This window comes from Empidonax traillii, unplaced genomic scaffold (assembly GCF_003031625.1).
Source record: "Empidonax traillii isolate 1590-97213 ecotype Southwest subspecies unplaced genomic scaffold, ASM303162v1 scaffold214:size757588, whole genome shotgun sequence".
Lineage (NCBI taxonomy): Eukaryota > Metazoa > Chordata > Aves > Passeriformes > Tyrannidae > Empidonax > Empidonax traillii.
In genome coordinates, this window is record NW_020955407.1 from 719,445 (window position 1) to 734,024 (window position 14,580).

At 33.7% G+C, this 14,580-nt stretch overlaps 1 protein-coding gene across 1 annotated transcript in view; it reads left to right on the forward strand.

Moving 5' to 3' along the window:
• The window catches only part of LOC114059280 (protein eyes shut homolog), a gene marked incomplete at its 3' end in the record, with an annotated part of 607,760 nt that extends 600,118 nt beyond the window's left edge, over positions 1-7,642 (forward strand). Inside the window, exons 37-38 of the mRNA XM_027887535.1 lie at positions 638-802; positions 7,489-7,642. Coding sequence (XP_027743336.1) covers positions 638-802; positions 7,489-7,642 — 319 coding nt within the window. The remainder of the gene's footprint in view (positions 1-637; positions 803-7,488) is intronic.
• Between the last annotated feature and the right edge of the window lie 6,938 nt (positions 7,643-14,580).

Genomic DNA, 14,580 nt, shown 5'->3' on the forward strand with positions numbered 1-14,580 from the left:
CTCTGCCTCAATTAGCTTTAGATTATTTTTCCTTATTTTAATGATATTATTATCATGGCTATAGGGTAAAAAAAACCCAAACTATAATGACTAAAGTAATTAATGCAATAAATGTTGCGCATGCTAAGCCTTCGTAGTTTAAAATTTTCTTTTGCAAACATTCATTTCCAAGACAGGAGTAGTTTAGCGGAAAAATGTATGCATTGCCCAATGGCATCCTCATCATAATTTCAAGCTCAGAACATATGAGTATCTTCAAAATGAAGAAAACTTTTTTATTATCTAGAAGTATAAACCAAAAGTAATTCATAGGGAAATCATAGAACAGAAGTTCTGCATGGACACATCTGTAAAGACAAAAATTTGTGACAATCTTTTGAACTTTATTGCATCTTTTAGTTGTAGTTCCTCCTATAGTGGTCTTTTCACTTCTGGTAACATGCAGATGCTAGAACATTTTCATTTTCTGCATATTTGATTTGAATACTTCATGCTCAGTGAATAAAATAGTTGATTACACTATTCACAGGTACACAGAAAAATGGATATTTTAAAATGTGCTTCACTGATTATATTGCATTTTATTACTTTATTTTGTAATAAATTAATAAAATTATCTCTTTGTTATTCATTTCAGACACAACACTGTTTTTTCCATCCTTCACTGGAAATTCTTATTTGGAGCTACCTTCTCTGACATCTGTATCTGAGACCAGGACTGCATCTGGGCAGGAAACAAGCAATCTGACGACTCTGTACTTGACAGTGAAAACAACTTCTCTAAATGGCACAATCCTATACAGTGAGTACCAATGATACTTGAAGCTAAGTATCAGTTTTAGCTCCTTCAGGTCCTTATTAACTTTAGTGTACATCAGATGGCATTTCCTCTTCAAAAGCAAAACAGTTCATTAAAATGCAGTAGAAGCCTTTTGGTATTCTAATGCATGATGCATTATAAAATTCTAGCCATTGTTCCTTGTGTTCCTCTGGAAAGTTCTTTAATTTATGACTCATTGAGCAAAACATAACTTACAACTGAAAATGCTGCTTCCTGACGGAAAAGAACATAGTAAGCATACGACTCCAATTGTAAGTGTTACAGCTCTAAAATACAAATATTGAAGAAGTTTTTACCAACTTATTACAGAGAAACAGCTTCTCTAGAGTTGGGTTGAGTCTTACTTATTAAAATTTTGATCCTGGTTCTGAATTCTTGGTTTACAGAGGTATCTAAAGTTCTGCAATTTTGCCATATTTCACAGTATTTACCGTGATTTCACACTTCAGAGGATTCTTTTGTGGTCCCCAGAGAGTTAATTCCAGACCTGGATGCATGCCTGTTAATACTACATAAAAAATTTGCTTCTTGCCTGCATATTTCATTCCTCAATATATGGCATAAACTTACTTAGACAGAAGTATGATTGTCACTAGTCAGCAAGAAAAAACAGCCTTCTCTGCCAGTTGAGTATTTTATTGTATATTTTATCTTGCAATTTCTGTCCAAATAGAAAACATGGAAAGTGAGGTGATTTCTTCCTGAACCCAAGAAGAAATAGAAAAATATGTTTACTTGATAAATTTACTCCAGGTAGGCAAAATCATTAGGAGCATTCTCAGTTCCCTGCAGCTTCCTAGGGTTTCTCTACACAGAGAAATCTTTTTGATATACCATAAATCATTTTGATTATTTTTGTTGAGTTTAAATTAATATAGCAGTAACATATGTGAATTTATCTGCAATATATGCATATCTGTAAGCCAGGGTTAAAAGTAATATAAGCTTCATGGTATTATTTGGTTATGCCTTTTATTATTATTTGTACTATATTTTATTTAGATGTGAAACACTGTCCTCCCAAATGGAATATTTATGTTTACTACTTTTCAAAATAGTATCTTGAGTCCTTGTGTGTTATAGTTGGGCTTTTGTTGCAGCTGCCTAAGCTACAGTGCCACAGAACTTGCTAAGGATCATGGATAAGTGGTTATGTGGCAGTTCTTTATGTTGAAGTGTTTTATACTTGTTAGTTATTTCAATTTCAAGAGGAGTTATTCACCCTTGAAGGAGAATTCAAGGAAGGTCACTGGAAGTACTTTGAATATATTTGGCATTTAGTGATTTTGTTTGTCTCATCACTGCAAAGTAATTGGCTTTCAGCCAAAGTTAAAGTAAAGCTTGCTGTCGACACATAAGCCCTAAGTAAGCATCTCTGTGACAAAAAAAAAAAAAAAAAACAACAAACACAAAACCCTCCATTTTCTTTTCTAAATCATGTAACCTAATAGCAGTTCAGCTATTCCATCATACTGCCTGTGGAAAATTGTGAATATGGTGTTTCTGAGGTGTTTGTAGAGATTTTGTTACAGCAGTGTTTGAGAACTTCACATTCTTTAGAACATTCGTCTTTCCACTTTCTGGAAAGATAGAATGGTATTAGTGGAAAACCATGTGGTTTTTCACTTTCCAGCTACCCACATGTGAGACCTCCATGGGCAGTGTCACAGCTTGTCCTTTCCTGAACCCAGAGAGAAGGAAGAAGGGAGGATAAGGATGAACGGTACGAGTTCAGTTCTCACCGTAACACTGAGCTGAGGTAGCTACAGGACCTTGGAATAATTTTTACATGTTTTCAAGTAGTTGTTTCACTCACTTTTTCTTCACTGGTTCCCAGTAACACACCATACAACATACCATGCATTCCCGTTCCCCTTTTTATCCCCGAAATGGGACTTCAACTAACTTGAAAACTCCACTCTTTTGGTGACCAATAGGTTTTCTACTAAGCTTAGATTTCTGTTAAGCTAAAAAAAAAAAAAATTGGATCTCTTGCTGGCTGTGAAACACAGGCACAGAAAGTGATGGACGACTGCAGATCTTGTAGAACTTTAATGCTGTATTTAACATTAGTTGCTATTTGGCTTTACAATTCTACTTAGACTTTATCAAGCTTCTTTTCTTTTTTTTTACTATTTCTTTTTTTGTTCTCTGTCCCTCTGGTAATTGGATTCCTTTTCAAATAATAAAAATATTTGTTCTTATTGTCCATATCAATATTCTTATTTAGTTTTAAATAAATTTAAAATACAATATTATATAAATTCGTAAATAAAAATCTCTCTAGTGTTTTTTGAATGAACACCATGTGTCTATTATTTTAATTATTTCTGTATGCAGGCCCCAAGCTCTTCTGTCAGATAAGATATCCTTTGCAAGTTCCCTCACATGCTCCCTCTGTTCTTCTTTCATCTCCATTTTTTGGTCCTTGCTCTTTCTTTCATTTTCCCTTCTAACAACTTCAAAAGAGGAGCTGCTGTTGTCAGCTGTTCTCTTTTTAATAGTAGTACAACTTGTGCTTCTACTGCTGCTTTTTTGAAGCTATGTTGCCATCAAACATCTGAGGAATGAACTGTCAGCAGAAAGTAACTTGAGGCTTATGCACTCACTAGGTACAAGAACTGCAAAATTAAAAGCATTAACATTCCCCAAATTTTCAGATTCTATTAATACATGCATTTTAACAATAGCTTCATAATTAAGGTTACAATAAGCTTTAGACATTCATAAAGCAAAAATCCTTTTTGTCAAAATAATTTTTTTAATAGGAAGAATATCATAGTGATCTGCTTCTTTGAGATGTATTTTACTAGAAAATAGTTACAGATTTGTATTACTTTTTTTAAATTAGTCCATTTTCAGGTTACACATTTTACAAACACACCTGTTATTACCAGGTGGTGATGAGGTTATGTCTGTTTCTCTGGCAGATAACTAGTAAACATTTAGTTACACTGAGAAACCTCAGACAAGATGCTAATGATATACAAATAGGTTTGAAACAGAAAATATGCACAAGAAGATTATTAAAATCAGAATCATAAAATAAAAAGTAGTGAATGCTCTAAAATTTCAATGCATTGTTGAAATACATTTTAGCAGTTAGTGCAATTATGTATTATATACACAAATATATATAAGAAAAAAATATATATAGAAAAGAAGCCTACTTAATAGGCCAAGCAGTGGGCAGAGTATGAGAATCAGCAAATGTGCTAGGCCTGTCACTTTACTAAATCATACCACACTGTTCCTGAAAATAATTTTCCTATATGATGCCTTATAAAATCCTCTTTGCAAGGATTTTATCCATGTTTAGTTGAAAGTAATGAATCCTAAGGACTAACTGTTGTTTGTAGAGGCAGCCAAAAATAGATTACCTGCTAGAAACATGTGGAAAGAGATAAGATACTATAAAATCATAGAATCTTGTATGAGATTTATAGAAAATTACTTTATATGTCAGAGGCAAAGAAGCTAACGCAAGAGGAGTGGCTTTGCACATTATTTTTAGTAGATTATAAACCATCATCTGTTTTAATATAAAGAAAAATATAATGTTTTCATTATTTCAGTATGTATTTAAGAAATATAATAATGGCAACAGTCAATGAACTAAAACTGTCTGGCCTTTTTGTAGTTACCTTATGTTTAAATTGTTGGTAGAATGGGAGAAGGTTTCTGTTTAAACACGTCAGGAGAAAATGTTTTAATATATACACAACTATTACATTTGTTCCAATAAAGATTAGTCATCATTTGAGAACTATTTATTTGTTGAACATAGTATGCATTCATACACTCTTTTTTCTACTCCTTAAAGATTTTACTTGTTTACGTGATTTAATTTCATCAACATGACAAAGCAAATTGTGATATTTAGTCACAAAGCAACACGAATTGTAAGCGGTCATAAAAACCTGATTCAGTTGTAAAGTTTTACTTCATCATTTTCACTTTTAACCGAGTCGGCATAATGCTGCTCACAATCCCTTCAAGGACAGATTGTTTAACTCCTACTATATATGGTAGTCTATAACTTCTGACAGTTGGATTTCAGATATCACAGCCCAAGTTTATAACATTCCTTAAGGACAACAGCTCCACTTTCAGAAGTTGTGCTTCTGAATTATTTCCTGTGTGCTCAGAAACTCTGCTCTCCAGATCTACCCATATTCTACTTTCTTTTCTGAGACTAAAGATGGGCACTACAGGCATTTCTGTTGTAGTCTATTTGTCTCATTTCAGCTGGCATTCTCAAGCGGAAAATTTCACAATATTCCTCCTCTGTGTCAAAATATATTTTAGCTTAAGAAAGTATCACCCCATAGTTTAATGAAATTTAAATCTGTTTTTTAGATAGGCAGCCATTTGAACCCAGTGACTACTTGCCTGTCATCATACTGAACTACAAAAATAGCCTTCCACCTTGCAGTTTCTGTGGAAGGATGATTGCTGAGATCTGGTTTCTTCAACCTGATCCCCTCACATAATTTCTGCTAAGATCAATATGTGTTACCCCTGATACTCAACAAGATTTTTTCTTCAGAAGTTCCTGACCTCTGTCTGTTCCCAGAACTCAACTGTTTTGTTTAGGACTCAGGCTTTGGCTTTGAAGGTAGCTTCCCACCGTATGTGCTAGCTAGTATATGCTCTTTCACATTGTCTCCCCATGTTCACTATAGAAAGATTTAAAGAACTCTCCTTTCAAAGGATCTCATACCACCTAGCAAATAATATGAAGAATGCTATTAGTCGCCTGTAAGTGTGACTTAAAAGCACTCCCTGGACTTCAAGCAGTAGTGCTCACTGAGGTTTCAAGGAATAATTCTGCTTTTGGGGGATCTGTCTGAGATTTTTTAATTTACTAGTAATAATGAGGACCTTCTTCCAAGTTTTCACTAGTGGGCAATGTGAGTGGACAGAGTGACCCACTGGGAGAACAGCATGTGCAGGAAGAGGAGAAGATAAGGAAAGAAATGATTCAATATGTGTGTACAATCAGTTACATAAGGGTTAAAAAGCAGTGACTCTTAAAAATGATAGGGTAATATATTTTGAAAGAGAATTATTGGACTATTGTAGAAGGAAATCATAAAAGCTAAAGGCATAAAACCCAGTCAAATTAAAATAGCTTTGGATTTAATTAGATGTTCAGAATACAAAATATTTCTAGGCATAAAAGACTTTCAGTAGGTCATTAGGATTTGTAACAGACTGAAGAAATGCTATGTTGACTAGAAAGCTGCTCTCAAGGAGGGAGTTTATGTTATGAACTATTTATACTATGAACTAGACAAAAGGAAATGATCAGGCAGTTGCAGACACCGTTGCCTCTCTCTATCTGCTAAAAGATTTTTGTTTCCTTTTTGTTTTGTCCTGCAAATTAAAGGTGATAATTTTCTCTTTACAAATTAGTAGGATTTCTAAGTCCCAAGTACACTCGCATTCTTTTTACCTTTCAGAATAAAAAGGCTAAGGGATGTTCTAAGTTGTGGCTCTCTCCAACAGCTCCATGACTGGGACTCCCTCCTACCCAGCTGTTGAAAATCAGCCCAGATTCCAGGCCTTCTGACCCACCACAGAGACCTCCTACTCACTTAGCTCAGGGACACATTTCCTCAACACAAACACCCATCCCCCCAGCACTCCACAGTTGGGGTTCTCCAAATACCAGAGTTTGATACCCATGCTGGACCTGGGGCCTCCTACACAAAGGTGGCAGTACATCAAACAAATATATGCAGTAAATTCAATTTCATGGCTAAGCTATTGAGTTTTAACTTCAGTTAAACATAGTGAAAAAAGCAGATTAACATTTTAACAGTTTGTCTTAAAGGAGAGTAAAAATTGTAAACAGGAAATGTGTCTTATCTTCTATCAGAAATAAATACAGTTAAATTCAAAGGGCAAATTCATAAAAAATTAGCCAATATAATTTGCTCTTCTGGGTGTCAATTCTTTTTTTTGTAGATGTGCCAATTGATTGTTTAAATACAAATATTTTGCTGTCCTCATTACAATTTATAATATACTATTTTGGGGAAGTGAACTCAAGCATATTCTTAGTTTGAGCTGTGCAAATAACACAGTATGAGTGATGTTTCATAGATAATTTTTGTTCTCACTAAGTCTGAAGTGTATCATCAACTGGGAAAGGTGAATTTTTCATAGCCTTAAAGTTATTGTAATAGAATCAGATCAGAATCATAGAATCAGGTGGTTTGGAAAGTCCAACCCTTAAGAAAGGGTTTCTATGATTTCTGTTTTCTATAATTAATTTGAAAATCTGAATGAATGTGATTTATTTTTTTTATTGTCACCTCTGTCATCTTACTGATATTACTGTATATATAGAAAAGTTCATCTTCATGAATGTAAAGATCTCTGTAAGAATTATGCAACTACAGTGGTATTAAGTAAATTTTGTCTTGCAGTTATTTTCTTTTACTTTTAACTGTTATCATTTGATATAGAGTTTGGGGTTTTTTCTCACAGTCACTCGAGAAGAGTCCTATATATGGATAAAAGAGTGCTGAATGTCACATCGGCATTGTGGTTGGTGATGGTGTGCCAGTACTGTGAAATAGTTTTTTTGAGGTCCTATGCTTTCAGAAGTGTGACTATCTCCATTTTTGTTTTCAAAGCTAGTGAAAGGAATTTTGGAGAACAGTTTCTTCACTTGTATCTTGTGGAAGGAAAACCAACTGTTCGATTCAGCTGTGGAAACTCTCAGAACATTCTGACTGTGTCCATCAATGAATCTGTTAGCAAGGGTATACTTGTCCCTATCACAATAAGGTAAGAATTTAAACAGTTTCAATAATATATATTGAGCAATAAAGTGTGATTCCACCTTTTTCTTTTTCCCCCCACAATCTAGACAAGCCACATTGGAAAGCAAAATTTCACACATATTTGGAAACCTTTTTCATAAGATAGTCTCCTTGATTGAAAATACATTTTAGTTCACTCTAAAATATAAGGTTATTTTAGTCCTTTGGAGAACTTATGAATCTTTCAATCTCCAAATATTTTTACAGATACAGATGAAGTTCTTTTGAGAACTGAAACAATTTAAACACAACATTGGAGGTTACAGATGGGGAGCTTATAATTTATGCTTATTCATTTACACACTGAATAAATTAAATTTCTTGTCAGAATTCTAGTGCTAAATATAGGACTGATTTATTGTTTAAGATGAAAAATTAAAAGTGGGCATACTGACATCTTCTCACAGTGCCGAGTGGACTTGGTTATTTGAAAAGTCTTCCAAACTACACTATGATTCCATAAACTATCTTATCTACATATGCAACTGTACTGTCAGCATTATTCAACAGTGGCTGAACAGTACTGTCATTTTTCACCTAGTACACACAGTAGTTCTCAGAATGGTTCATATATCATTTTGAAAAAGTTATTGGTTATCATGCCTTGGTAATGGATTAAATCTTTTCTAGTCATGGAATTTCATATTTGCAAGCTAGGTAAAAAGTAAACAAGAAATTGTATAAATGCTGTGTTATATTTATATTAGCAGTGTTAAAAACTGGTATTTAACCCTCAAAATAATTTTAGAAATAATTCTGACACCCATAAAAAATTTAAAATTACTGTGATGAGAGTAATATTTTATTTCTTACATAGTTAAAGCATCAGATATAATTGCTGCACCTAAACTGGAAATATTTGTGAGTTGAGGGAACTTACTGCACAAATTATTAAATTAAAGGTAGTTCTAGCTAGGACTATTTTTGCTGTTAGAGAATGGTATGTGAAGGAAACTGCAAAATTTGCCTTGAAACATGCACATCAGACTTCTCAAAATGGCCTCTTACTACAAAAATAAGAAAATAAAAGCATAATCTTAAGATTTTTTGTGTTTGCCTTTTGAGCTGTTTCTCTATGATATAAATGTTGATAAATTCTAAAATGATGGAGGTTTATTGATCTCAGTATATAGAGTAGATTGATATGGGGAGAAGAGACTGTTCGGGGTGGCGGGGAGTGGGTTTGTTAGATTTTGTCCTTACTCCATGAGCTTTACCTCTTCTTTTAAAAACAAACTTGTTAAAATATAAATCCTCTTTTCAATATAAGGAAGGATCTTCCATTTAAGAAACTGTTTAATTTCCATCTTCTATTTCTTCTCAGCCACAGGTCTGTACGTTACTCTTATGCTCCATTTAAAATGTTATTTTTTTTTTCCTTTTATGCTGTCTTTCTGTCAACGTCTAGTATTAATGAAGCAAAGTCACATAGCATACATTCAAATCAAATTACTTATTAGCTGAAAGTGTATTTATTTTAGGATTTTTGTACAGGTTGTAAAATTATATAAAATTTACAAATGAAATTCTGTCTCTTCCTCTCCTCATGATCTTTTAGATATAGAGTTTTTTCCTCTGGGAAAATACTTGATAGAGGTATACAGTTTGATACTAGTAAACTATTCTAAGGAAGAGACTACTCTTGTGTGAGGCACTGGTCAGCTGATTGTCTGCACTGTATCAGCTGTGGTAGCATTGCCCCTACTTCATAAGATTAAGACATTAAAATGCTGTGCAGATTTCAAAGCCTAATAATATCTCAGCAAAAAATGCAGTTAATGGCAAGGAAAGACTGATTCTCATTACAGAATTCAAGTTCATACTAAAAAATAAATTTATTTCCAGCTTTTTCTACCTTAAAATTAACACCTGTGTATTTATGGCTTCATTCTCCATGTTGTAACACTAAAAAGTAATGTCAGTTCAATTTACACATTGCCTTTGTTTATTGCTATTTTATACTGCTATCTTTGAAACAGTGGCATACTAAATAACTTTCAAGGTATGATCGTAGACTATGACTGGCAGGGATTTACATGCATTTGAGTTTATGGTCTTGGCCTTCAAAGCGACTAGTGATTATTCTTGCAAGCTCTTCTAAAATGTAGAGAAAGCAGTATATCCTTCACCAAGCAGCAATAAAATTATGATCCTTCAGCAAGCATCCCTAACCTCTGCCAAAGGAAAAAGCAAACTTAAGAAGGCATTTGTGGCCCCCCAAGATCTTGTATCATAGGTGATAAAATATGAATTCTTGACAAAACTGTTGATTTGTGTTCTCAGTAGCTGTTGGAGATAGATAATTCTATCTGTGTGTTTTACCTGCAAAATTAATGTGTGGGATTTTTTCCCTGTAATACAGGGAAAGAAAAAAAGACTGAAATAAATATTTATTTTTGTTACTATTTGAAAACTTACCATTTGGTGGACAATAGTACTGTTACACTTGACTTTGAAATAAGTCTTTAAAATAATATTTGACAGTTATTCCAGTTCTGGATGCAACTACAACTCCACTGGTTAAATGCCACAATTAACACATCCAATAACATCCACAGAAGCAGACTGTCACCTTGTCAGACTTTTTTCCTTCTAAATTCACCGTGTGCAAGAAAGTAATACATTATCATAGTTTACAACTAGCTATTCCTTTCTCGTAACGATATGATTGGTTTCCTTAGGTATGGCCATTTTTTTCAAACCTGATGAAGACTAAATAAGTTATAAATGTTCAGTCATTGTCTTATGGTCCTTGTGAAATGAAAGCTTTATGGAAAAAACTCGCTTATTTTTTTTTGCATTGCCTAAAGATATTAGAAATGTGTTTAAATGCAGTTTCGTTCATTGTTTCCATTTCCATTTATTTTGGAATTATTTGATTACTGGTTTGAAAATGTGTGTTTCTTCCAGTTTAATTTTCTGTGATTTCATAATTGAGGTTGTATTGATCTTTTCAGTTAAAGCTTTGAGAAAATACTTGAAACGTAGTTTGGATTAGTTTTATGGATTTGTTCTTTAAAAAAAACATCAGTTCAAACACATTTCATTCCATGTGTGGGCTCTGAACTGCATTTGGCTGATGCAAAATTTTCTCTACTTTGTGGTTAAAGTGATGTGACTGTCATGGGAGCCAATGATGTTTCTTCAGTTCAGTGGTTGAAGGAAAGTAAATTTAACAAGCAAAGGTTGAGATAATCAAGTTACCAGGATTTTGATTTTTCTTGATAGTGGGGTGAATTTTAGCTTTTAGAGTAGGAATACTGATATTTTATAGACATCTTAGACTTTTCTTCTCTAAATGATATTTTTTAAAATTGTATTTCCTTAAGAAGTTTATATTGTCTTTTCTACACAGTAATGGAAACACTGGATCCTTTTCTGTTTGGGAGATTCTAGGCAAGCATTAATTAAAATCTTGCCCGTATATGATAGCATCACTCTTTTCCATCTTATTTACCTGCAGAATTTTCAGAATTGTTCTCTGGAACTTAATGAGCATAGTGCCCATCCCCACAGAGCTAGATCGTAGTATTATGTACATTAACATTTCCTGTATCTTCCAAGTGAGCATATTGAATGTAATTGTTTTCAGTTTTCTGTCACACTTTAATTAGTAGAATAAATGTGAGCATTTACCCATGGCTGAGAAGGGCACCTTTAGCTGTCTTTAAAAGAGTTTATTTGTTAAATACATTATTCAGTTATTTTTGTTAGGCCAGCTCTCGCCTAGACCATGCAGTGGTACAGAAGCTGCTGAAGTTTATTATTTGGTCTTTCACCTTCAAAAGCAGATGGCACATTCTGGACTGTGAAAGTCCTCAACATGTTTTTGTACCTCCACATGGAAACTTTGGCAAGATGTAATGTACTAATCACAAACGACATGATTATATTATCAGTGTCCATGATTTTACCTGCACTCCTACTTCCTCCTTTTCCACAGAAGATGAAAACAGTTGTTTGAACTATTCTACAAAGTTTTTTAATGCATGTTAATCCTTAAAATGTTTTTAAAAGAATATGTAAATCACTATCCATACAATCTGTTGGTTTATTTTGAGTTATGGTGTTTATCCATTTCATTTTATTATTCTAGAGATTTGTAAGTTTACAAATTAGTGTATACTTTCAAGTCATCTTTTTATTAGTATTACAGGTGCTGGGTGCTCTACATAGTGTACAAGTATTAATGATTGCATTAAATCAGTAAACTAAAAAAAATTACTAATTTTCTTATGCCTTGCTATTGTTTCCGGTATTATCAATTACCTATGAATACAGGGATTTTTTTTTTTTTTTCCTTATGATTTGGAAACATCTGAGCAGCAGGTTTTGTATCTGAGCAGGTACATTGTGCAGCCTAGGCTTCATACTTGCAATACTGACTTCCAACATAACCAGTTGTGTGATGAATGATAAATGGAATGGTGTTCTGGTAGAAAACTTGAGCCGTCTTGGTGCAATATCGCCAACACCTTATCACACCTCACCTTTTTAAAATTATTTGAAGATTAACAGTGAAAGCAATCTCAAAGACATTTAAGAATTGTTATTCCATAATATGAATTTATAAATTGTTAAACACAACACATTTAGATGTGGTTTTAAAAAGCAATATTTTACATGCTCTACACCTAATTTTTAGGTCAGCATATACATGAATCATACCCATGTAGATGTTGTGTTGCATAGAATTGGAAATACTGTAGGACATTAAGTATATTTAATAAATTTTAAAACAAAGCTCTAAATACTTTTAGAAGGACTACATATACAACTATAAACATTTAAGTTTACTGCCTTTTCTATAGAAATTGAAAATTTTGTAAAATTATCATCACACCACTATAAGGTAGGAAAGTTTTTGCAGTATATGCCTATATAATATTTGTTCTCTGTAAACCTTAATCCCAGTTCCTTCAATCCAGCTGTTACAGTTTTACATAGGTAAGTCACTACATGTGTTATTGAGTTTCAAAAATAGTTCCCTAAGAGATGCATTACATCAAACTAATGCATATAAATTCTGGTATATTCAATTAAAATTGAAAACAAAAAAATTGGAACATTAGAATCAGCTAATTAAATCATTATGACTGGCATACTAGCTGGAATAACTCAAGAAAATGGATTCTCATAGAAAGTATAAAAAAGATTACCTTTTGGTTTTGTTTCAGTTTCAGATTTTGTGTTTGAACCAAACATTCAATGTGTTTAGAAACATAGGTCACTTTCTGAAACATTTTTTTTTACTTTCATTCTGCAGCAGAATGTAATATTTCATCTGTGATCTATCTGTGATCTGTCAAAGCCAAAAAACCAACTACTATGGCTATTCAAGCTCATTAGCTACTGACTTGAAGTGCAGATGTTTGAATTCCTGTACACTTTATGCTCTGGATTTGCACTACATCTTCTTAAATTAACTGACTTTACAGGAATATGTCAATAATAGAAAAAGACAGAATCACATGATTGTTTAGGTTGGAAAGGACCTCTTGAGATCCTTCCAACATTCCTGCTCAAGCAGGGTGTCCTGGTTTCAGCTGGGATAGAGTTAATTTCCTCTGTTGATGTAGTACTGTGCTTTGCATTCAGTATGAGGATAATTTTGATAACACATTGAAGTTTTGGTTTTTGCTAATTCATGTTTATCCTAAGTCAAGGAATTGTTTTTTGTGTCTCATACTCTGCCAGCAAGGAGGTTTAAAAAACAAAGAAACTATGAGGGAACATGGCCAGGACCGGTGACCTGAACTGGCCAAAGAGATATTCCACACCATAGAATGTCATGCCCAGTGCATAAATTGGGGGACTTACCCACACTAGGGAGCTAATGGAGCTGTGGTGACAGGGTCTGGCATCGCTTAGCAGGTGGTGAGCAACTTTATTGCACATCACTTATTTTTCCTTTTTTTTATCGTTATCTATTACTATTATATTCTGCTATGTTTGAATTATAAAGCAAATGATAATGTGGGGGGATAGAGAGTGGTGTTTAATTGCCAGCTAGGCTTAAACCATGACACAAAGCCACATAAAGAATGTAGGACCATGTCTGGTAAGTGTCATGGGAGAGTGGAAGGCTTAGACAAAGGTTTAAAAAGCAAATCCTTACCAGTGAGTCTCGAGGTGCAGAAGGGACTCCCTTGCTTTCTAAACTCCTTCTCAGGGAAGGGTTTTGGTGTGGCTGAATCCTATCTTAGCCTCGGATTGTGTTAGTGGTTTAAATTTAAAGGAGTTATAGATTAAACCACTTTGTCCCACAGGTTTTAATGATGGCAAAACAGATAGATTTCTATAAATGAATTATTTATTATGACAAATTAACAAACAAGTGAACAGACAAAAGATTCCAATAAGAATTATTTACTACACAGTGTAAAAGCAAAGAAACCAAAATCTACTAGTAGTTAGCAAAAGAAACAATCATTAAGTAGAGATTTATATAACTCACCACATGAGATAGCAGGCAGATCTCTCTCTTAAACCCTGGGGAGTAATCATGAAGAGGCATTTCTGCTTCACAGGAGAAGCTCCACACTTCAAGGAAGTATGTGGAAGAATCTGCTATATGGAAGTTTGGACTGGACTTTTATAGTTATGAAGTGATGGACTGGTAGACACAGATTTACAAGCTCACAGACTAGCTTATCTGTCAAATCTTGTTTCAAAAAAGGATGTAAATTCAAAGTCTGGTGAATCAGGATGGTCTTAGAATAATTTAACACCAAGACAGTGACCTGACCCAGCAGCTGAACTTGCATGATAGTTTGCATGATGACCTACATGATGGCTTGCATAGTATCCATTATTGGATTTTAGGTCCATTCAGGGTGGAAAATCCTGCCACAGAAAGGTTTTGACTATCTTAAAGAGGGTCCAGTCCTTTACTCAGCTTTG